This window comes from Eleginops maclovinus, chromosome 9, assembly GCF_036324505.1.
Source record: "Eleginops maclovinus isolate JMC-PN-2008 ecotype Puerto Natales chromosome 9, JC_Emac_rtc_rv5, whole genome shotgun sequence".
Classification (NCBI taxonomy): domain Eukaryota; kingdom Metazoa; phylum Chordata; class Actinopteri; order Perciformes; family Eleginopidae; genus Eleginops; species Eleginops maclovinus.
Genome location: NC_086357.1, coordinates 11228793 through 11252179, shown reverse-complemented (window position 1 = coordinate 11252179; position 23387 = coordinate 11228793). Strand labels below are relative to the sequence as shown.

The 23387-nt window shown below is 38.9% G+C and overlaps 1 protein-coding gene across 2 annotated transcripts in view; it reads right to left on the bottom strand.

Moving 5' to 3' along the window:
- atp11b (ATPase phospholipid transporting 11B) overlaps positions 1-20415 on the bottom strand; it is a 47159-nt gene extending 26744 nt beyond the window's left edge. For both annotated transcript variants that reach the window (XM_063891047.1, XM_063891048.1), the window contains exons 1-14: positions 20131-20415; positions 11217-11333; positions 10108-10197; positions 8217-8297; positions 7801-7908; positions 7158-7286; positions 5453-5556; positions 4626-4673; positions 4256-4320; positions 3814-3895; positions 3583-3733; positions 1778-1975; positions 1395-1553; positions 476-654 (exon numbers count right to left, since the gene is read on the bottom strand). In XM_063891047.1, the coding sequence (XP_063747117.1) occupies positions 476-654; positions 1395-1553; positions 1778-1975; positions 3583-3733; positions 3814-3895; positions 4256-4320; positions 4626-4673; positions 5453-5556; positions 7158-7286; positions 7801-7908; positions 8217-8297; positions 10108-10197; positions 11217-11333; positions 20131-20157 (1538 nt within the window). In that variant the 5' untranslated portion in view covers positions 20158-20415. The remainder of the gene's footprint in view (positions 1-475; positions 655-1394; positions 1554-1777; positions 1976-3582; positions 3734-3813; positions 3896-4255; positions 4321-4625; positions 4674-5452; positions 5557-7157; positions 7287-7800; positions 7909-8216; positions 8298-10107; positions 10198-11216; positions 11334-20130) is intronic.
- Positions 20416-23387: the final 2972 nt, after the last annotated feature.

Below are 23387 nucleotides of genomic sequence, written 5' to 3'. Positions count from 1 at the left end.
TTCAGTTTAAATTAAAACACAAACACAAAACAGAAAAGATGCACTGTCTGGGGCAAAATGGAGCAGGAAGGCATTGGGTCATGGGTGCAACCCTCACTGCATGACATAATTCAATTAAATGCAAGGAATTGGCATAGGCAAGGATCCCTGACTCCTGCCCAATGAAGCCTTATAGTTGACAATTTAGACAGCCGCTTTTCTCATTCATAAATGATCCATCCTTGCTAGAAATGGAAGAGTTTTGCAGCTTCCATCTTTATCAAACTGGGTCTGGTCTCTTTCTAGTAATGTACTTTTTTTCTTTTTTAGCCATTTTACACAAGGACTTGTTACAGGGTTTTCACCAGACATTAAATTATGGCCCGCTATACAGTTCTGTGACAAGGGTTACAGCAGGAATAAAGGTTGGAGAGCTTCGAGTAAACTGAGAATGTCACAAATCAGCTATCTTGAATCAGATTGAATGTACCCTCACCTTTTTGTTGCCTCTACTAAAGCTTTCTCGTCGGGTGAAGAGGCGTAGTACTCCATGTGATTGGAAGAGAAACCGTTTGAATGGGAGAATGGGTCTCCGCCCCCATCTGGCTGATCGTAGCTGATCTGAACCGTGTGACACAAGGACACGGCCTTGAGAAATAATAATTCCTCACCAATCTGGATGGAGAGAGAACAGGAAGGGGATAGGAGGTTAACAGTCATTCTAAACAGAAGTGAGATGTGATTAAGAATCAGTCATTGTGTGCATTTTATGCTGCAACGGAGATAAATCCATTAGGCTAATTATCTTTCCTTGATAACATCATTGGTACAAAGCCACCCCTAATATTTCAGGGTAATTTTTATGGGGCCCCTTTTATGATCACTTTAAGGTTCATATTAGTATTGTTTTCACCTACTGTGACATATTTACATGCTTTAATGTTCAAAAAGCTCTTTATTTTTCTCATACTGCCTGTGCTGCAGCACCTCTTTTCACCCTCTGTCTGAAACCAGAGCCCAGTCTGCTCTGGTTGGTTAAATGGCAGGCTCTTTTGTGATTGGTCAACAGTTTAGAGATAGCCCGACCGTTAGCCTTTTACTTGTGTCCGAGAGTTAGCCAATAGAAGCGCTAGTGTTATGTAGTGATGCCACTATGTTACAGAAGTAAACAAAGGAGTCCAATGGAGGCATTTCCGGAGAGAGGGAGAGTGAGAGTAAAACTTCCTGAGGAGGAAACTTGGGCATTTTAGCCTTTGTAGACCATTTACTTGCACAAAAAACGATATTATACAATACAGAAAAAAAGGGAGAACCCGATAAAGCACAATAGGGCCTCTTTAATCAAATGCTTTGTGGTGCTTTCTTAAGGCAGGATTGGCAACAGTGTATATGTAATAAATTCAGATGCGAGTTACCAACTGAGGTGTAGAACCGTCTGGTGAATCGTCAGTCATTCCCTCCGGCACCAATTTGCCGTTAACTTCCCGGTACTTGGTGCCATTGATTGAACACTCACGGAACTGCATCTCATTTTCCGTAAGCGTACCCGTCTTATCTGTAAACACATACTCCACCTAAGAAAATAAATAAAACTGATTATTCAAGTAGTAAATGTAAAGCAGAGTGTCCTTTCCTTCTATTATAATGACAATTTATGTTGATTATTTAATAGAATACAAACCCTTAAATGATTTCCTGCAATACAATGTGCATTACATGTAATATCTAACTGGAAAACTCAAATGATGATGTAGGCGTATGTCTCTTTGCTCTTATGCTTCATGGATGTGTTGCATACCTGTCCCAGCTCCTCGTTGAGGTCTGATGTGTTGACCTGAGCTTTCTGGTCAGTCTCCTCATGGTAGAGGTCCAAATCCCAGCCAATGAAAAAGGAGCCAAGAAACTTCTGCATCTCCACAGTAACGTAGAGCGAGATGGGGATGATGAAGTTATAGAGGACCAGAAATGCCAAGAAGTCTGAGATAAACTTCAAGATCTAAAAGGAGAATAAGACACAGGGCCTAAGTGAAACAAGATCGGGAGATAAACCAATGTGACCTAAAGTTTGGGGTAAGATATTGAAATAGTTTGCCATTGTAGTTAAAAGAAAGATGGAGTGGGAGAAGGAGAACAGAACAAGCAACAGAGGAGAAGGATGAGGATTTGGTACAAAACAGCACAAAAACAAAAGTTTGTAAAGTGCCTCAAACAGCATTTGGAAAAATATGTTGTCAACTGATCCATTGAAGATAATTGGAATATTTTTTTGTTATTTTATCTCTGCTTACATTGTGCTTCATCTGAGAAGATCAATAGAGAAATGCCCTTGGCAATGTTGCAATGCAGAACAATACTACTGGAATATAAATGTGCTGATTACGAGGGACAACCGATTAAAAAAAATAAACAGCTTTTGCTATTTTTTTGACAAATAAAGCAATATGATTCACAATATTGGAAGGAGGTTTTGCGATTATATGTAACCATTTAAAAAAACAAAAATACAATTGTTAGGAACATCTCTACAGCACCACGTTACTTAATTCAGAACAGTATTTCAACATATTTAGCCTTTAAGAAGCACTAATCCATATTGCCTTTATATAACATTTAATGTTCAGCTCTACTTTATACACATCTCAGCCCCACACAGACTGATGGTGTGATCAACGATCCTTGGAAATCAAAGCAGGCAGGGTAATTGATTCCATTACAGAGGTAATTACTGTATGTGACGGGAAAGAAGAGCAAGAGAGGACCAAAGACTGAGAGATTGAGTATCAGCATCTTTAAAGAGACAGGTTTATGACATGCTACCTACAATTGAGCTCTCTCTATCACACTTAACAAAATGAAGAATTGAATCGAATAAATCTGAATTAAAGTTACAATGAGCAGGCAGGGCAAACAAACTGTAGCTTTCAATGTAATAATGCTTTTTTGGGCTGAGATATTGTAATCTTTAGGCCTTAAACTGAGATATTGTTCAGAGAGGAGAGCAGAGGAGAGGAGAGAGCTGTGATGGCAGGCATGCAATCATTGGTAAATGGTATAAACAGAGGACAGGGGGCTGGAGTTCCTTTTATACTAATGGTAAAATCATAGCCACTCATTTGTTACTGGTATTACTCTCTTTGCCTCCAGGGATAAGGGAGTGTACTGAACAGTGACCTCCCCCCCTCTGTCTCAATACATAGAGGCTGGTGTTCTCCCTGACTGATCAGTGTTGGCAGGTAGGCTGATAGGCCGGCAGACTGTCCCCATGAAAGGCACTTCCTCACTTAAGCCTTGTTACAAAACCTTGAGACTCTGAAACCACCCTTCCATCACCCGTCCAGATCTGTGTGTGTGTATTCAAGCGTGGGCTCGTCTTTATATCTTTACTCACTCCCCCTATTATCTTATATTTGCAGTAGAGAGAGAAAGCCCATTATTATTTGGATTGGAGATTAAAGTGGAGCAAAAAGAAAAAGAGAGAACAGAAGGGGAATGTCGACTAAAATCTCACCTCATCTTATCTTTGCGGCTGATAGCTCGCACAGCTTACAAAATGAAAATCAATGCCAATGCTTTCGTCTGGGGCTAAATGCGAAGAACACTTACCGGACTGCTGTTTCTCTCTTGTTCAGTCTTCTTGTTGTAGAAAGGTTCGTCCCATTTGTCCTCAGCCTGCCAGGCGTACTTCAGGATGGTGCTGAGGATAGCCTCGAACAGCAGGATGCCAAGGTAGATGATGAGGAAGGTATTCATGGACCTGACAGAAGAGGATATTTTATATGTAAAGGTTATCTCCTAAAACAGAAGAGAATGTGCTTCCTCTGAGAGACCACTCACTTCTCCACTGCAGAGCGCTTCTGAGACTTGCACTTATAGTTGAGCGCCATTTTGGACTCCATCCCTGTGTAAACCGCCACAGCTGGAACAGTACAGGTTAATGTGATATTAAGACATTACAATTTTGATTAAATGTGAAGCCCTTTTTACAGGAGGACGGACAGGCAGACAGACTACACCATTGCTTTAAAAGACTAATGTTGACTTAATCGTAATTTTGTCATGTGATAATGAGAGGTATGTTTTTCCCATAATGTCCAATGAGCTTGTTTTTACTATCAGCTCCACCTTGGCTGCGTCACCTCTCTCTGATGCTTCTATAATCCACTGGAAGCATTTCATTAGCAACCTTTTCTTATTTTACCCCAAACTGCTTCATCTCAGGTGGAGGTTTTCCCATTTACAAAAGCTTTTCTTTTAATTTCTATCTGTATCGACTCACCAAAAATCTCTTTGGTATTTTTCAATCTGGCTCCCCGCAGCAGCAAATTCTCAGGACCCAGCGGTCTGACATAGAAAGCAAACAAAAACAACAACATGAATACTGAAAAAGATGGATGTGATTTCGGCACAAAAAAGAAACAGTAGGACATTGATAGAAACTCAACTCAGCACTCAACAAGGCTTATGAATGTGCAACTAGAAGTGGTCTTTTGTGTTAATTACTGAGTCAGATGGCCAGTAGTTTTTGGAACATTTTGTAACCCTCGGCTGAAAGCTTCCCTGACAGTTAATACCATTGTTTCGCAGCTTATGTAGCACACAAACTATTCTTAACTTAATTATAAGCAGCTGGATAAATCTGGTCTCACCTGACTATCTCCTCATCTTGCTGAGTGATCGTAATCCGACCGACAAACCTGGAAAACACAAAATGCATTTTGGTTGAGGGCTGTGAGACAGTACATTCACATGCACACAGGAAACCTAGTTACAGTAAAAAAAAATGAAGAAATGAATGCAGGAAAAATGAGAGGCTTTTACAAGCTATTCAATAACAGCGATCATATTCTCCCCTACACTCTGACATACTCTAAGTGCGTTAGATCGAGGCCTCTCCAGCATGCACATATTTTTTCTTGCAGTATTTGGAACAAATCTGAGAATTGTTAGAAAATGACATATGAAGGCCGGTGAATTTCACTTTCGGTTAACTCAGTAAAGTGTATTTCAACACTGTGAGTGTCAAGAGAGAGGGGAGGGGAGAATAACTTCCACCGAGACAAACTGGCCAATCTAAAAATACCCTGATCGATCCTAAAGTAGCTAGCTGAGACAGACTGGAGGAAGAGGGGCTGTTGAAGAGGTGATGAAGCCTTCTCACTTCATCATCCATTTAATAACACATCTCTGGCGGGGCATTTCTACCATATACGAAATATGGAGGCTTTTTAAGCAGTTTCTGGACAACCAGGGGGCTTTGGGGATCCCAGAATATTAAAATGATTGAAAATACTCATCTGTACTTGCAGTTCAAGTAAAAAGCTAGTATAAAGCTAGAGAACTTCCTTTCTGAAGGTTTGAAAGGCAAGCAATTGGCTGTTAATGTTCTAATGTGTTACGTTTACTGTATGTGACTTTGTATTGGTCTTTTAATGCTCATATCCAGAAAAGTGTGTGTACACATAGACTGGATTACCTGTACAGGTCAGCTTCCGGTTGTTGACACTCCACCACAGCCTGCAGAGCCTCCAGTTGGGTCACCGACTGACACACTGATGTCTCCGCCACAGAGAAGTGAGTCTGCAGACGTGAAACAGATAATACAGGTTAATCAAAGAGAAGCATTCTGTAAAATTGGATACATTTTTATTTTTAAGGGGACATTTTATACTAAAGACAGTGTGGCCACCTGTGCAATCAACATGATATATAATTAGAACATAGAGCTTTGTTTTATGAAACAACTTGTCCGGTCAGTTGCACTGAATTAAGAAACACACAGAAGGGCAAATACAGTGCATCTACTGTAAGATCTGTAGCATAGTGTAACGGTGAGATGCAAGCAAAATTAGTTTTACTAAATGTCTCTTAGGAGAACACGTTAACAGTTGTGTAAATGTGCATTACAAGGCAAAACATTATAATATCAACAATTTCAACTATTCTGTTCAGCAAGCAACAAAACACAGCCAAGCAGTCATCTTTTTACACTTGTAAATGTGCAGAGCAGCAATAATAAGTGGGGCATAAATAAACACAAAGACTCCATTTGGGACCGCTGTTAGCTTTCTATCCATCTGACCTTCCTCAACACCCCACATATTCTGACACAACCAAAAACAGCTGAGCTCTTTTCATTCAAACTTGTCATGTATATATTTGGAATCTGATCCAAAAGCAGGCTGGGTTCAAGGACTGCTAAAGAAGAATAAAGAGCAGCGTCACGGTACTATGCATTACAGCATACAAACAGCTGCAGCAATTACTAAACATATCAAAAAGGGGCAAAGATTACGCAAACACACTTCTAGGGCAACACAAAGAATCCACTATGCTGTGAAAATAAACTACAACAGAAGCGGCACATGTCATTCTGGAGGTAATTAAGCAACACGGCCTCTAGCGAGACTGTAGGTGTGAGGGTGAGGGAACGGGAGGAGAGGATGTTCTGAAGTAGGACGTGTAAGAAATTGAATCTATATCATCATATCTGAGTCATTTGAATGCATATTTTTAAGAGATGCAAACACCTGGCACAGACACAAGCAGGAAATGGTCACGTGACCTGATGTCTGCCAATCAAACTCCAAAAGATCTACTAATTATTTCCATCCAACATCTTTAAAAGGAATCTTGCAAAGATGCATTGCTTCAGAGCACAAAGGGACACAACATATTGGTATTCTTCAAGGACTTTTATTTCACATTTTTACTATAACTTCATATGTTTATCTAAATATTTGTTAATTTTATTCTAAAATGGTGCAACTTTCACAAAACCTAATTTACCAAAGGGATTAATCAAGTATTCTAATTTGGTTCAAGACCAATCAGAATCAGAATCAGAGTGGCATGAGGTTGCACACACACTCAACCCTGTTAGCAACACGATCTACATCCTGATGTAGGTTTTGCAAGACTCCACTGCAATGCTGCAAGTTAAAAATAGTTTTGTCACTGTTTCCAGAGGAAAGCGCACCTGTAAGGCTAAGCCGTTGGCTAGTGGAGTTTTGCAATTTTGGATCTCTGGATTGGTTGTGGGAAAGCAGCAGTGCTGTTCACTCAAGAAAATATTTGTTCCTGCTGCAAGTATTAGTAATAGGCTGTCTGATTTAAAGTTTTCAAATAGCAAACAGATATTCTCAGGTATACTCCCAAAATCAACACATCACGCAGCAGACCTTAAGGTTGGTTTCTCCATCGAGGCTGGCTGTGGTTATGTGACAGGTGCCGTCTTCACGATCTGACGACAGCAACGCCAGGTCGGCTGGGAACGTCTCATCTTTAGCAACTCGGACAATGTCCCCAACCTGGATGGGCACACATCAAGGTCAATATTAGTTGTGTCCAACATTAACTTTAACCAGGTGTTGCATTCATAGTCTAAATTTTCAAATTCTTTGATGATTCCACTGGTTCTTATTGGTTTCTCAAGGAATAAAACAGGACAAGTGACTGAGGGACAAAGATGCCTTTGTGTAGCTGACCAAAAACAGGAAGAACAAAATCCAAGTCTCTTGCAATCTTAATACACAACGCTGTTCTGTTTTAATTGATATTATTATTATCCTAATTATTATTATCCTATGCCTCTATATGGACAAGCTCTACATAAACACTCCGAGCACCAGGCATTTAACAGCCAGGCTTAAAGTATGTCTGTTTTTTGACTACAAGCTGCAAAAAAAGCTATTTTATTTAGGTGCTTTTCAAAACATGTTTTACAAGATGTAATGTCCTGTTCTCAAACAAAGAGTAAAGGCGTTGAACTTGTATGACTCGTATATACTAGGTTCCTTTAGGGTGTAGTTTTTGCCTTCTTACTCTGATGTTCTTGGATCTTGTCTGGACGAGACATCCACTGCGAACCACGAACACTGGAGCCCCGTTCACCTCGTTGTCTGCCTTGTGCCTCAGCCAATCCTCGTAGCCCTAGAAAAGACAGTTGTTGAATATTAATATTATTGATCAACTGCACTGACAATTATTCTAAACACATCTTTTCACACCAATGCCAAAGTCAGTACTAGTTAGGTGATAGAGACCCTAAACCAACAACAGTGTCTAATATGGCATTAAAAGGAATGCATTTGAATTCAACTGAATACTAAACTAAGTTGAAATGGGTTGGCTATCTCAAGTCAACAACAATTGATTTAACTTTGACGGTACTGCACTGTGTGTTAGTTCCACATTGTCAGCCCAACAAAGAGGAAGCTACCAGATCCTCATTTCCTCACCTGTTTAATGGCAGTTACTGTGATCACGAAGAAGAGAGGCAGGCCACTGGTGACAGGGGAAGTTGGGGTGTCTATCATTAACTGGAAAGACAAATAGGAGAGGCAAGTTGGCAGATAATTAATTGAGGTGCCGCAGATAGAACAAAACACCAGTGACTCAGTAAAAGTGGGTGTGGCCTTTTAGAAAAAACAAGTGAACTAGAAAGAAAACAGAGAGAAGTAGAGGCTGATGTGTCAAACAGGAAACCCCTTTAACTTCCCTCCTCTCTCACAGGTTAACCGTCAGTTTGGATATAAACACTCAGACTCGAAAAGGATATGAAAAAGCTTCAAACGCAACATTTACTTGGGCAGACTCAGATTTCCCAACCTCACATGAATCATTGAATAGCTGTTATTTTAGAAAGTTTAGGAGTCCCAACCCTAACCGTAATTCTTCTCTGCAAATGTTTAAACAAATCTTCCGCTAAGTGCAACTTTACTCATAAATCATTCATTCACAAACACATTTTCAATTTGGTTTGGGGCCTTTATTGCATAGTTACTTGTATAGAGAGGCATGAAATATGGAGAGAGTGTAAGAAGCAGAGAGGCGGATATGAACTCAAACCAGAGAATTTGTGGGTCTATGGTATGTGGTTATATGGTGCCACTAGGCTACAAGCAAAAACAAATAACACCAGCTTATAAAGTAATAGTTTAGAGCGGCACAGGACAAGGACACCCAGCATAATGTCCTTATATTGTTTGTCCTAAAACTTGATTGAAATGACAACAATAGTGTAGTTCTTGCTAAAAATGCATCTACTTCCTGGTAGTTGACAGAGAATATGAGCTTTACTTTATCTCCATAGGCTCTAAGATTTATATATATTTAGTAAGTGTAGACAAGAAAAAGTATTTTTTCCACAAGTGAAACTACAACTTTTAAATTCACGTATAACTTTGTATCCCAGGGAATTAAAACTAGAACTATAACCTAGAATTACGGTGTTATGCATTTAACATCCATATCTGGCAAAAATGTCATCGCTTGTTTATTTTATATTTAGCACATGAATTCTTGAGTTAAGGTCAGAAACTTGTGTTGTGAAGTCAAAGTGTCCATCCAACCATCCAAATCTATCCAAAAGTAAAATTTCCCTTAATATGTTTGAGGTATCGCGACCACCTGAATGGGACGACAAACCTGAAAGCATAACGTAAAATATCATTTTTGAAAAGCACAAAAAGGAGATTGTAAGCATTGACTGTAGGAGGTAAGACACATTTGAAGTGTGTGTACTGTTTTGTTGAAATTGTCACTTTGACCCTGTACTAACATCTTATGTAAAACAAAAATAATTTACATAAACTAGGAGCCAAGCTGAGAACTTTATCTAAAACAATAAAATGTAACATCCAACAAAAACCTTTATGTTCACAATGTCAAGACGAAAAGAGGTCCTCCACTTAGCGATTTTTAAAATAGACTGACTTCAGCAACACTGACGGGTGAGTGGGTGAAAAGAGATGCTTTTTAGACAAAGTCAAGTCAATTGCTCTGGCTTCACTACACAGGCCCGAAATAAATCAGGAGCAGGCTGAACATTTGGAAGCCAAATCCGACTCCAGCACAGGCTGACTGATGCACAGCGAAGGCCTAGCGCTTCGGGTAGATGTTAAGACACACATATTACTCAATGTGTTGGTGTGATTAATTCAGAGGCAGACCTGTCCTGCTACCGGTCCTTAGTAGTCCATGAGTCACTAGCTTACTCATGTGCAAACAGACACACACATTTGTATTCAGGGCAGGAAAACTAAGGTCGCACTTGACTTGTCACCGTCTGGAGCGTGGTGCATGTACCTTTAAAAAAAGAGTTAAGGGTGTGTTTGTGAGTGTTATTACCTGTACGAGGAATATAATGAGAAAATAGAAGTTGGCTATCCTTCTGAACTGCTCGAACAGATTCTTAGGGATGAAATTCCAAACAGTGTACTGAAAGAGAAAAATAAAAACAACTATCAGTAAAAACGCTATTTATTGATTATGCTATTATTCTATTTTAGTAAAAGTTACATACATACAAATAGGCTACACAACTTGTCTATTTATGACTACGATAAAAGCAAGCAATAGAAGATAGTATTTTTGATTACATACGTGTTTTAATTATCTATTTTCACACTGTTCTTACTTCATTCCTTTAATAACATACACATAGTAGTTTTAAAAGAAACAAATATGCACCATGACATCAGTAAATGGTGTTTCTGCCCTCAACATTGTGGGAAGTGGTAAAGGAAAATGTACATTTTAATGAATGATTAGACTAAGAATAGCTGACGGTATATTTTTTGTTTTTCTGCATGAACTTTGAACACCCTGCGTTCACCTTGTTAAGGTGAAGTTCATCACTTTAGTTCAGTTATATGAACACTAACCTTGTTTTTTGAGGGGCAAATACTGCCAATTAAAATGCATGACTTAAATTGAATTGTATTCTAACCATTAAACACTACTGTCAACTATTTAATCAAGTGCCTCATCACTGACATGCATCCCTCTTGCAGCCTTTTTGGATTATGATTATTTTGTCCAGTCAATCTTTCATCTGAACTACTAATCCCCTCACAAAAACAAACAGGTTTTTTTTTAATCAAAATTGATCCTGTTATCAAAAAATCATGTTTCCCTTCTTATCTCTCCTACCACACCAGAGCACTGGATTAGTTTTTTAACACTGGTCAAGCTGCCAGAAAGCAGTGTCTGTACGTGGCAAGTGCCTTTATTAATAAACAAACAGTGCTTTCATCACTTATGTAAGTTGCACTCTTGGCCAACATGGTGCGTTTGAGGTCATCAAGAAAAAATAAAGATAAAAATAAAGAAGTTAAGATGTTTTCTAAAACAATATCCTTGCCTTTTACTATGTAGAAGTCTCTAACTGACTAACACAACATCCTGTAGTGATGACATGTTGAAAACATCAACAGCGGATGAACAACATTGGGTACCTTGGAGGAGATGATTCTGTTGTCAGCAAAGCGTTGCGGTATGTAGTGGCCATGCTCGGGGAAGCGGTTTGCTACATAAACCGTTCTGGTGTCACTCTGATTGGGGGGGTCAAAGCCCTGAGGGAAGAGAAGATACATGAGAAGAGAAAGGGAAGAGGGGTGGGGAATGTAGAGGGAACAAACGCAATTTGTGGAAAAAATGACTCTTAGTACGTTTATGGACAGAAACAACTACAAACACATTGATAACCAAAGCAAAACTGCACGAAAGAACTTGGCAAAATATTTATCACAGTTTAGTCACACTATTATGGAAAACTTTACCAAAGAAGTCACAATTGAGAGGAACCAAATGACTGTGTATTGCAAGAAAACACTGATAATCTTATGAGGATATTTTATATATATATATATATATATATATATATATATATATATATATATATATATATATATATATATATATATATATATATATATATATACAGTGGGGCAAAAAAGTATTTAGTCAGCCACCAATTGTGCAAGTTCTCCCATTTAAAAAGATGAGAGAGGTCTGTAATTTTTATCATAGGTACACTTCAACTATGAGAGACAGAATGAGAAAAAAAATCCAGGAAATCACATTGTAGGATTTTTAATGAATTAATTGGTAAATTCCTCGGTAAAATAAGTATTTGGTCACCTACAAACAAGCAAGATTTCTGGCTCTCACAGACCTGTAACTTCTTCTTTAAGAGGCTCCTCTGTCCTCCACTCGTTACCTGTATTAATGGCACCTTTTTGAACTCGTTATCAGTATAAAAGACACCTGTCCACAACCTCAAACAGTCATACTCCAAACTCCACTATGGCCAAGACCAAAGAGCTGTCAAAGGAGACCAGAGGCAAAATTGTAGACCTGCACCAGGCTGGGAAAACTGAATCTGCAATAGGTAAGCAGCTTGGTGTGAAGAAATCAACTGTGGGAGCAATTATTAGAAAATGGAAGACATACAAGACCACTGCTAATCTCCCTCGATCTGGGGCTCCACGCAAGATCTCACCCCGTGGGGTCAAAATGATCACAAGAACGGTGAGCAAAAATCCCAGAACCACACGGGGGGACCTAGTGAATGACCTGCAGAGAGCTGGGACCAAAGTAACAGAGGCTACCATCAGTAACACACTACGCCGCCAGGGACTTAAATCCTGCACTTCCAGACGTTTCCCCCTGCTTAAGCCAGTACATGTCCAGGCCCGACTGAAGTTTGCTAGAGGGCATTTGGATGATCCAGAAGAGGATTGGGAGAATGTCATATGGTCAGATGAAACCAAAATAGAACTTTTTGGTAAAAACTCAACTCGTCGTGTTTGGAGGAGAAAGAATGCAGAGTTGCATCCAAAGAACACCATACCTACTGTGAAGCATGGGGGTGGAAACATCATGCTTTGGGGCTGTTTTTCTGCAAAGGGACCAGGACGACTGATCCGTGTAAAGGAAAGAATGAATGGGGCCATGTATCGTGAGATTTTGAGTGAAAACCTCCTTCCATCAGCAAGGGCACTGAAGATGAAGCGTGGCTGGGTCTTTCAGCATGACAATGATCCCAAACACACCGCCAGGGCAACGAAGGAGTGGCTTCATAAGAAGCATTTCAAGGTCCTGGAGTGGCCTAGCCAGTCTCCAGATCTCAACCCCATAGAAAATCTTTGGAGGGTCCGTGTTGCCCAGCGACAGCCCCAAAACATCACTGCTTTAGAGGAGATCTGCATGGAGGAATGGGCCAAAATACCAGCAACAGTGTGTGAAAACCTTGTGAAGACTTACAGAAAACGTTTGACCTCTGTCATTGCCAACAAAGGGTATATAACAAAGTATTGAGATGAACTTTTGTTATTGACCAAATACTTATTTTCCACAATAATTAGAAAATTAATTCATTAAAAATCCTACAATGTGATTTCCTGGATTTTTTTTCCCCATTCTGTCTCTCATAGTTGAGGTATACCTATGATAAAAATTACAGGCCTCTCTCATCTTTTTAAATGGGAGAACTTGCACAATTGGTGGCTGACTAAATACTTTTTTGCCCCACTGTATATGTATACACATCCCGTCTTAGTTAAACAGTTTCTGATTGACATGTTGAGGTCTATTGTTTCTGTGTAGCAGATTTTCTGCTACATATAGCATACTGTTGCTAAGGACACCCTGATCATGGAATCTTGGGACCACATCCAATCATATAAATCCTCAGTAAGAAGTCTGATAAATTTAACAAGACTACTCCATCCAAAAACGCTATGGAATATTTATTGAATAATCATTATTGGAAGTGGATGAAACTTTGGATTCATGATGTCTGAACCGTCACAAGTAAATGAAAGAAAGTAGAAGAACAAAAAGAGGAAAAAAACAACAAGCTAGAGGACGGAGGAATCAGCTAAATTGAAGTAGACAGCCATGAAGTGAAAACTCACGGTGTAAGCTATGGGAGTGTTTTAAGTGAATTGAAAAGTAATGTCAACAGCAGAAAACATCAACCAGTGTTGCAGAAATGACCAAAATTCCTACTAATGAGAGAACATAGTCTACTCAAAGGTCAGTTACCCAGCAATTAGGCCTGGGATGTCAAAACGTTACATAAAGTTAATTGATAATCTTAAAAAATATAGATATTGCTATGAGTGCAGTTCTAATCATTGCTAATTAGTTGACTACTCTCATGAGCCAAAGCAATTCCATCACTTTTTGTCTTTTTTCACTGTTTAATTAACTATTTAGTAAGTAGCCATTTAGAATGATAATATATGTAATTGAAACAAATGCAAATGCAGAAATTGTTGTCCATTTATCTGCAGAGCATGTCATACAATCTCCTGGTTCGTTCTTATATCATTTTGTGGTACTGCCCTGTCACATACATACGCTATTCTAAGAAGGTTAAAGTTCACAATAACTTGCAAACTGTTCTATGACGTAGTTCCAACACACAGACACACACACCCATACGCATACACAGAGGAATGAATCCAGGCCACGTCACACACTCCTACACAGATCACGTCTGTTCAGGGACACATGTTAACTATTACTGCCTTTCTGCTTCACTCCATCAAGCTCTCCATCTGCTGCTGGTTTCATATTGTTTCTTTTTGTATAAATTCACTGGGTCAGTGTATCAGTTTGGAATATTGCAGGCAGAAATTCAAGATTTACAGAAACAGTCACAGTAGGCTTCAAGAGGAGGAAGAACTGCTATTAGCTTGTGTTGTCGTTTTTGACACGCACACCTCCAGTTCATCATCAAAGTAAACAACAGAGACTCAGCAGGGGAGTAGTATGTAAAACCACATATGGGGCGAAGCCTTCGAGCTAGTTCAGGCAGTGTACTCGAGCACCAATGAAACATTTACACATGGCGTGCCTCATCCCTCTTACAACCAACCAAACAGTCTCCTAAACCTGTTGATCTATTTAAACTGTCAGATCTGCCTGCCTTTGCCTCGCTAATGCTGCCTTCACGTTGCCGAAGCTCAAAAACTCAAAATATATGCTGTTTCTAATAAATATAAAGAAACACGTGAGTTGTCTGACTGAAATATACTTAAACCTCACTGTGAATAACTTGTTCCCACACTATCTGAATAAATGATTAAGCCTTTTTTTTTTTTACATTATCAGTGTGACCACTAAAAGAATTTCAAGAAACATCCAGACTTAAAATGAAGATGCACATAGAGGAATGTCTTCATAGTTTGGAGCAGCCCTCTTCAACTCTTCAAGGTTTCAAGTTTCAAGGTTTCAAGGTTTTATTTGTCATATGCACAGCAGATACAACGTATATGTTGGCAATGAAAATCTTATGTCGCGTGCTCCTCCAACAACTCCACATACACTCGACTTCACTGCTGTTGAACATGGAAGTATTCCAAATAATACCACTGTTTGTTAACACCTGCTGCTTGGCATTTCCCATGCAGTGGTCATATTGAACAAAAATAAAACAAAATATCTTTGTTTTGTCTTCAGTTTTTGTTGCATTGTGTTAAAACTGCACATTTAAATGCTGTTTAATTTGCATCTTGAAATGCCACACCTGTCAGAAAAAGGAGCTCACTAACATGGAGCTAACACATGTTGAGTGGAATAAGCAAACTCAATATTTGTTTAGTTTACAATGAAAAAATATTGAATGTCACAGAATTGTAAAACACCCTACACTATATGATACAGTAATTGCAGACACTGACAGGAAGTGAGTTTTGTTCGCCATAAATGGTAACATTTCACACAGTAACTGTTGAGTGACTGACATTGGTCAACAAGGGGAGCGATGATGCTAATTGTGTGCTTCAGGACAGTAAACCAGTGAGTCAATACAATTTTGACACGATTACAGTAGCGATATGATAGGGGTTGCAGGAGAGTGTTTTTCTTACTCTCCTCCCAGGTTTTCAGACACACCACCACATAAACCAACCACCAGTTGTGTTGCTTAATCATTAATATCCTTGCACACAGTAGCTTAAGTTATCTTAAGTGCTGGCTGAGTAAACACCAGGTGTAACTCTAACAAAGATGTGGCATTATGAAATTAAGGGTAGCACCTCTTCCAAAGGTTTGAACACAATGATGCATCTATAATGAAGTAAATCTGAGCCGTGCTTTAGTGTTTGGCTATTAAGACTTCCCAGTGAAAAATCTAATGGTTTAGTTAATCTACAGAGGATAAATTACATCCGGGGTAATTCAAGTTTTCAGATCTACAGAACAAGACCAGAATTGGTTAATATGACTAATTGTTTCCATTGGCTAGCTTCGCCTCAGCTACTTTTCCTCGGTTCTCTATTACCACCACCAAAGAGACGTATAGTTTGGGTGATCTAAAAGGCTAACATCTAATGCAGCTACTTGTTTCAGATGCACGCTGAAAAAGCACAAAATTCTCAAACAGGATCAGAGTAAATGTCATGCAGTGTCTTGTGTCCTGGTGTGACCACATACTTTCCCCAAAAACACTGAAATTAGTCCACTGCCAATTTTCGGCACAACAATCATACAACATGTTCCTCAGGCAGTATAAATCAAACGCAATAATGCTTCACAATTATCGAGTCAGAAGGGAAATAGGTGTTACTCTTCCTGTATATGAAGGCCTAATGCTGTTGAAATATGCTGGCTAGTATATTTGCATCCCTCACCAGACGAAAATCCAATGAAAATCTATTGAGTGGCTGGTTGAAAATTCACTAGCCATTGGGCTGTTGGACAAGAAACTTTATCAAGCAGTCTGTTTTGCCAAAGCGCATCTCACTTTTACAGATAAACTTGAAGAGGAAAACATTTCAATCACCAAAACCTAGGACTCTAAAATGGGAAAAAAACATAAAGACAATAGATTGAGCATATTGCTGATTCCGAAGACATGCATTCTGTATTTTATCTCAGAAAACAACATCATCAATCACTATACATAAAGCCAAAACCGCCTCCATTCACTAGATTTAGGTATCTACCATATACTGTATACTCTTCCGATGCACTACAGCAAGCAACAGCTCCCAATATGGTCATTATCTTTTCATTAAATTCCAAGCAGGCTATTACTTGTGTTTTGTGCTGTGTTGATAATATTAATATTAAAATCCAATGCATATTATACCAATGCATGGTAAAATACTTTTGGACGGGAGTATGAACAAGGTATATGTACCCTCGACCATGCAAAAAGACCTTCAGTGAGGAAATAGAATGCATATTATCAACAGTGGATGTATGTTAGGTAAACTTTCAGATGATCTTGAACACCCTCAAAAGTTCAATGAGCTGCAGTAATGGCGAGTCAGAGACCTAACATGAACTCTAGAGTGCTAGATTTAGTACCTCTCTTTAGAACCTCTCTAGGTGGAAATGATCGAGTAGAAATGTCTGAAAACTGCATAGAGCTGATGTCATACCTGACGGATGGATAGGGTAGGACTGGCACTTATTTGGGACACTTATCCTAGCCATTAAGCACAAGCAACGAGGGGAAACCAAGTTCAAGCCATTTTTTTTAATCCCCCAAATTGTACTTAAACTAATCAAAATAGAGAAGATGGATCCAACAAGTTAGACATTGATCTCAAAGCTTACAGAGGGTGCAAACAGCCTTACATTTATTATCAAGTAAGTTTAATAAAAGTCATATCAGAAATGTTTCAACTAAACTTTAGAAGTTTGACTGTCCTAACTTGCTTTTAAACTTACAAAAGGCCTCATTGTCATTTTTATGGTAGTACAGACAGGAAAATAAAAATAAATAATACTGAATACAGAGCAAACATTTCAATGTGGCTTTTTTGTCAACCCTCTTAGAATCCGACTTTTTATTTTATCCCTGACTCTCGTGCCCCGATCATTTTGTAGGCCGACAGGTGTTTACTCCCTGCAGAAAGTCCCACAGTGCCTTTGGAGAATTATTGCTTTGAACAATGGCTGGGCAAAAGACTAATACATCACAACCACGGCAAAGCATTGAGTCGTATCATAGATTAAGAGTCCTTTAATCAAAATCAGAGATGGAAGAGGGAGAGAGGAAGTCACATAAAGAGCTGCAGCACAAAGAGGAAGAGAGTGAGCAACAGAGGGATGTTTGTAGTCCGATGTGGTGAGGTGCTGCTTTTGAGCGTATTACTTATGACAACAGCTAACAACAAGGCCACAGGCATGACACAAATATATCTAACAACATGTGGCATGAAACGAAGGGCCTTAAGCATTACAGATGATATGGAACTAAACAATTGTATCAAAAGGCCAGTAAATAATCTAATGTTGTTCTGCTTTTTATTTTGGATTATTAGGGTTGCCATAAGGTGATCCTGAGCAAGACTGTAAATGTGTTGGACATTCTGTTAGCTCGAAAGGCTAAGATTCATGGTATATATGGTAAGTTACAAATACCAAATTACTTGTTACATCACACACCTTCACAGAAGGTTTATTTTCATTTCACTCATTTAAACTAGCAGACACTGAAACCTGATGTAGGCTAATTAGCTAATCAGTGAGCATTTTATAACCTCTAGTATTCTTTTGTTTTTCTTAAATAACATCATGAAAACAGTGCAATGATTATTTTGAAAGCCCTCTTCTCCTGGTGCATTGAAGCAATATCCAAAATCCCTTATCACTTGTATCAAGCCATGCCAAAAAGAAGCTTTACATTGAAGTATTCCTTTGGGAAATCAAAAGTTAGAAATGTATCACTAAAGTTAGGAAAATAACATTTTGTATGCTTTAATCAAAGGTCTGGAACAATATACAGGCGAACATTGAAATTTCTGACTCCCAATATAGTGAATGACACAAAAGTTCCCACGAGACAGAACAGGATGTCAAAAGGTCTTCCTAGTTGCTGGCACTCAGACAAATGCCCCCTGCCAAACTTTTTCATTAGGCCAGTTGCATTTTAATTACACTTTTAATTAAATAGGCAGGTCAATTATATGGGATGGGATGGGTCAAATGAACGGAGTTATCGCAAATTAGGAGAAGGCTACTATTTTTATGGAGTTTAACTCTCTGAGGTGCTCTTGGAAAAAGCCAACCATTAACCTCTATACCTGGAAAGAAAACTATTGTTCGTACGGATTTACCAACTTGCAGCTAAGCAAGTGTCACTCTAACCCAACTTAAGTACAGGCTGAACTCTGGGACTAAGAAATGGAAGCTCAGACAACACTATGACATTGATTAAACTCACTGGCGGTTGTGACATCAACAGTTTCACCAATGTATGACTAATCTCATTTCATTCATTCACATGGGCATGCCCGCTCACATGCTCTCACCCAAACTAACAGTCACACGACTTTCATTAAGGTCAATGCAGGTTCTTATCCAAACTTGACTCTAACAAACATTTATTAAACAATATATAGCTCATTGTGGCATTAAAGAATCACACACACATTATTAATTCCTCCAGCAAAACTCTACCGATCTACATTGCCCTGTTACTCACTCTCTGTGCTGCTAGCATTGGTTAAGTTCTGGATCAGGCAGGGCTCACTGAGATGACATGTGTTACAGGCTTGGCCTGTCCCAAAGTAACACATGGATCATTTCTGTAGTTTATCGGCACTACCTGTGCATTTGCCTATCGAGGCGTCACCAAACAGCCTTGTTTGTAGGCAAACAACAGGTGATGACAGCAAACAGGATGCTCTCTAAACAAATGATACTTCAGAAAGCGTTAAGTTGCCTTTCATGTTTTCCAGTGCGTACAGAATTACACTGTGAAGTTAATTCAAACACACCGCCGATCCAAAGATATCGGTAAAGTTAACAAAAGAAACGCACACTTAATTAGTTTTTGCTCGTGAGTTGAAACTAATATGTAAATAGCTGTTAAACCTTATTGTGTAAGCTCTATTGAGAAATAATATGCCAATATACGTTTATAAATGGTGTGGTTGAGTAAACCTTAATATTTAAGATGGAGTGAGTTAGCAGTTAAACTTTGCCAAGTTTTTCATCCTTAGCCACTTAGCTAGTGTTAACTCTTTTGTTTATTATTAAAATAAGTCTGTGTTAAAAATGGTGTCTAACTTAAAATGAACTCAGAAGTACACTTTAAACGCATCCCAGTGGATTTGTTGTTTAAGTTTGAACATGAACATTAGTTTAGTAACACAATTTCAGCTAATATACCGTAGCTAAGTAGGAAGGTAGCTAACATTACATACACCTGACGGTCACCACAGCGAGACACACAACATTGTTTTAGACACATCCGCAACAGCTATTTGGCTAGGTTAGCTTGCTAAATGTTACCCAAATAAAGTTTATACATGTTTCCGTGGGCTCAGAAATTCATAAGGCGATCACTGCTGTGAGCATTGAGGGCTAGCTTAAAAAGAAAAGGTAGGAGAACAGGTTTACCAGCTGTTGTCGTATCCACCGAAGCATCCTTAACAAATACGTTAGGAAGTAGACAGCACAGTCGCTAGCCCAGTGCTAGCAACTAGCTACTCCAACAAAACCGTCCCGAAACATAAATATTTCCCCCCAAAGGCAGCTCTCCTCAGTCGCATTACGCGACACATTCATGCAGTATAAGTGTGCAAAAATGTAATCCGGTCATTCCTATTCCGCAGTAATGTCGGACAAATGATCCCCGGTAAGAGTGATAGACGGCTGGCCACAGAGTCCCAGAGCAAGCTGCACTACATCTCTGCTCTGCCACGATCACTCCCCCTGCCAGCACACCGCTCTGTGCAGACACTGGCGGCTCTCTAGCGGCCTCTCTGCGCCCCCTACCTGTCTGCACTCACAAGCGATGGATGAGTGGAAAGATAGAGAGAAAAGAGTTGAAGTAAAATTATAAGTATCATGTATTTAAAAATATAGACATAATATATTATTTATATAGGTTAAGATAAGGCTGGATAAATAAATAGGTTAATGAAGGGAGGCAAATGCCCCTAAATCAGTATAGGAATTGGTTTGGGTCATTTAGTTGCATTTAATTTTGTTTTGTATTATAGCAATATTTCCTACTAAATCTCAAATGACATAATTAGGTGCCATAATAATGTGCCATGTTCACATTTCATGTGAATTAATATCTGTGCTTTATATTGAGGTCATGTCTTGTATAGGGACAACATAAATCTAGTTATATAAGCTTAATTATTTAATCGATATACCCTAACATTTATGAAGCCCTGTAGACTGTTTATGGGTCTCCTAGCTAGTAGTTTGGCCTATATACCTACAACATCTGAAGAGGAAAAATTGTCATCAGACATGAGTATAAATGTTAGCTTAAAGTTTGTCTCCATCATACTGTGCTGAATTGCCCTGAAATGTTCCCATATATATGTACTGTATTGCAGTGTCACTAATAAATTGCAGGGTTCACTGCATTGGAAACATCATACTGCGTACATCAAACAGTGATAATGGAGGGCCCTGAGTCATATCTAGATAGCATACTAAAAACGTCAAATTGTTGAATATTCTTTGAGATAAAGCCAATAGAGTGGAGACTTAAGGTGGATCTGCTCTCTCTAAATGTGCTTTGGATATCATAAGCCAGAGGGAATTCGTTGTTCATCTCTAGCAGCAAGCCCTGACAAGGCATGAGCTAAAAAAGTTTTCCTTTAACATCATTTCCCAAGCTCATTTTCTTTGATTGATTGTGCGGCTCCTTTTCAGAATGAAGAAGAAAAATAAAATGGTTCTACTCAAAATTATATTTGATCCGGATAAAGCATGCCTACACTTTTCTTCTTAAACTCTCAGCTAGGCTGTCCCGTCCCCCTCTTGTCCCACATTTCTATTGCAAAGCATCTCACATAAAGTGAGGTCATCATTATATAATTGGCTCTCTCCCAGTGATGAATCCATTCCTGTCCCCTCCTTTCTCCAAGGCGTAGCTGCAGTTCCTCCAAATCAGTCAATAATGTATACACAATAAATAATACTACGCAAGGGAGGATGACATCAGCATATCTTAATCAGTCCATGCAAGGTTGGACAAGCCTGTGTGCTTTTCTAAATTGACTGATTTTGCTGTATGACTGAAAACACTGACGAGATGTTGCAGTCATCAATAGTAAGAAAAGCAAATGGTAATGATCCTGTGTAATCAGTGTGTTTCAACAGCTATATTCGGTGCAGAATAGCTGCAGCTGCCCAGTAGTAAAGCACTTCTCTCTCTTTATCGACCCCCTGTATGTAAAAGTGAACACACAAATGTATTTTATACATACATGTACTGTCATTTGCCCCATAAGTCAAGGAACCTCAAAGGGTCAGTACCAAATGGGCTCTGTTTTCAAATTTATAGTCAAACAATATTAGAATTTTTTAATCTAAAATTGTGTTCTAATCAAACAAATTGTATATTATCTTAAACATCACAACATAATTTTGCTTTTTAGAGTGAAACATGTCAGTTCAAACTAATCTTGATATGTATGTATGTGTTTCTGTGTGTGTGTTATTTACTGAAATAAGCCCCTTTTCTCTTTTGGATCTTGGATAATATGTTTAGGTACATTTTCCAGCTAAATTAATTCATCAGTTGCAATGTTGTATGGCTTTTTCTGTGTTGGGGTGGTGCAAATATTTGTATACATCTCTCATATCTTTGCAATAGATTTATCTTGTGTTGTTATTTAACACAACACATTTTCTACAAGTGAATAAAATATGCTATGTAAAAACATTCAAAAAGACATACATACTGTGTATTTAAAAAAAGAAAAACAATAAGAACCTCATTCTTAAGGTGCTTAAGTGACTCAATTCACCCCACATGAGCCCCGACCCATTTATGAAAGCATTTTTAAAACAGGCAAAAAAAATTGGAGCTGAGCCAAACACCACCAACATGCATTTATCTCCAGGACTGAAATGCTTTAGGTTACTCTGTGAATCAGCAGAGTACACAGTGTTTGCAACATCTTGTGTTGCAATCCCACTCCTTTTTTCACATACAATAGCCAAGGCCCCTTTTTGTGTTTTTTTCCTACCATGTCCATTCAAAGCAGAAATGTCCCAACTCATCTTAAAAAGACAGCTTTACTCTGCAAATCCTGTGGGTAATCCGCTATCTGTCTGCGTTTGAGTGTGAGCCATGATCCCAATGGCCCTGCCCATGTGACTGTCAGGGTAATCTCTGAGTTCCACTCATTTACATAACAGCATTGCAGCAGCAACATCTGGGAGCTCTCACCTCACAGCTGGATTGCATACAGTATGCTTGGCTTTGATTTGATAGGTTGGCAAGGAAGTGCATGTTTAGTTGTTGGTGTTAAGATAAAAACTTCACATCTATAGGGGACTTGGAACATCCTTCCCTGATAACCTAGAAGTAATCTCCAAGAATTACAGGGTTTTAAGGCAACCAAAAGACGTGACGTTTTGTGTACATGTTGTGCTGTAGGAAAAAAACGTTCATTTAATGCTGTCTGACTTTTAATGAAAAGTGCACAAATATATTATCCGTTGAGTCATACACTTCTTTGCACTTGCCAGACCCTCTCTTTCCTGATATCATAATTTCATGTAGGCTTCATGAAGCATAAGTCAGGTCATGTACTGTGGTCACGCACAGTTGCTGCAGATTGAAAGGCTGTATGCTTAATGGACATCATTGTGCCTCAGACAGGAGCAGACTGCTGGCCAGT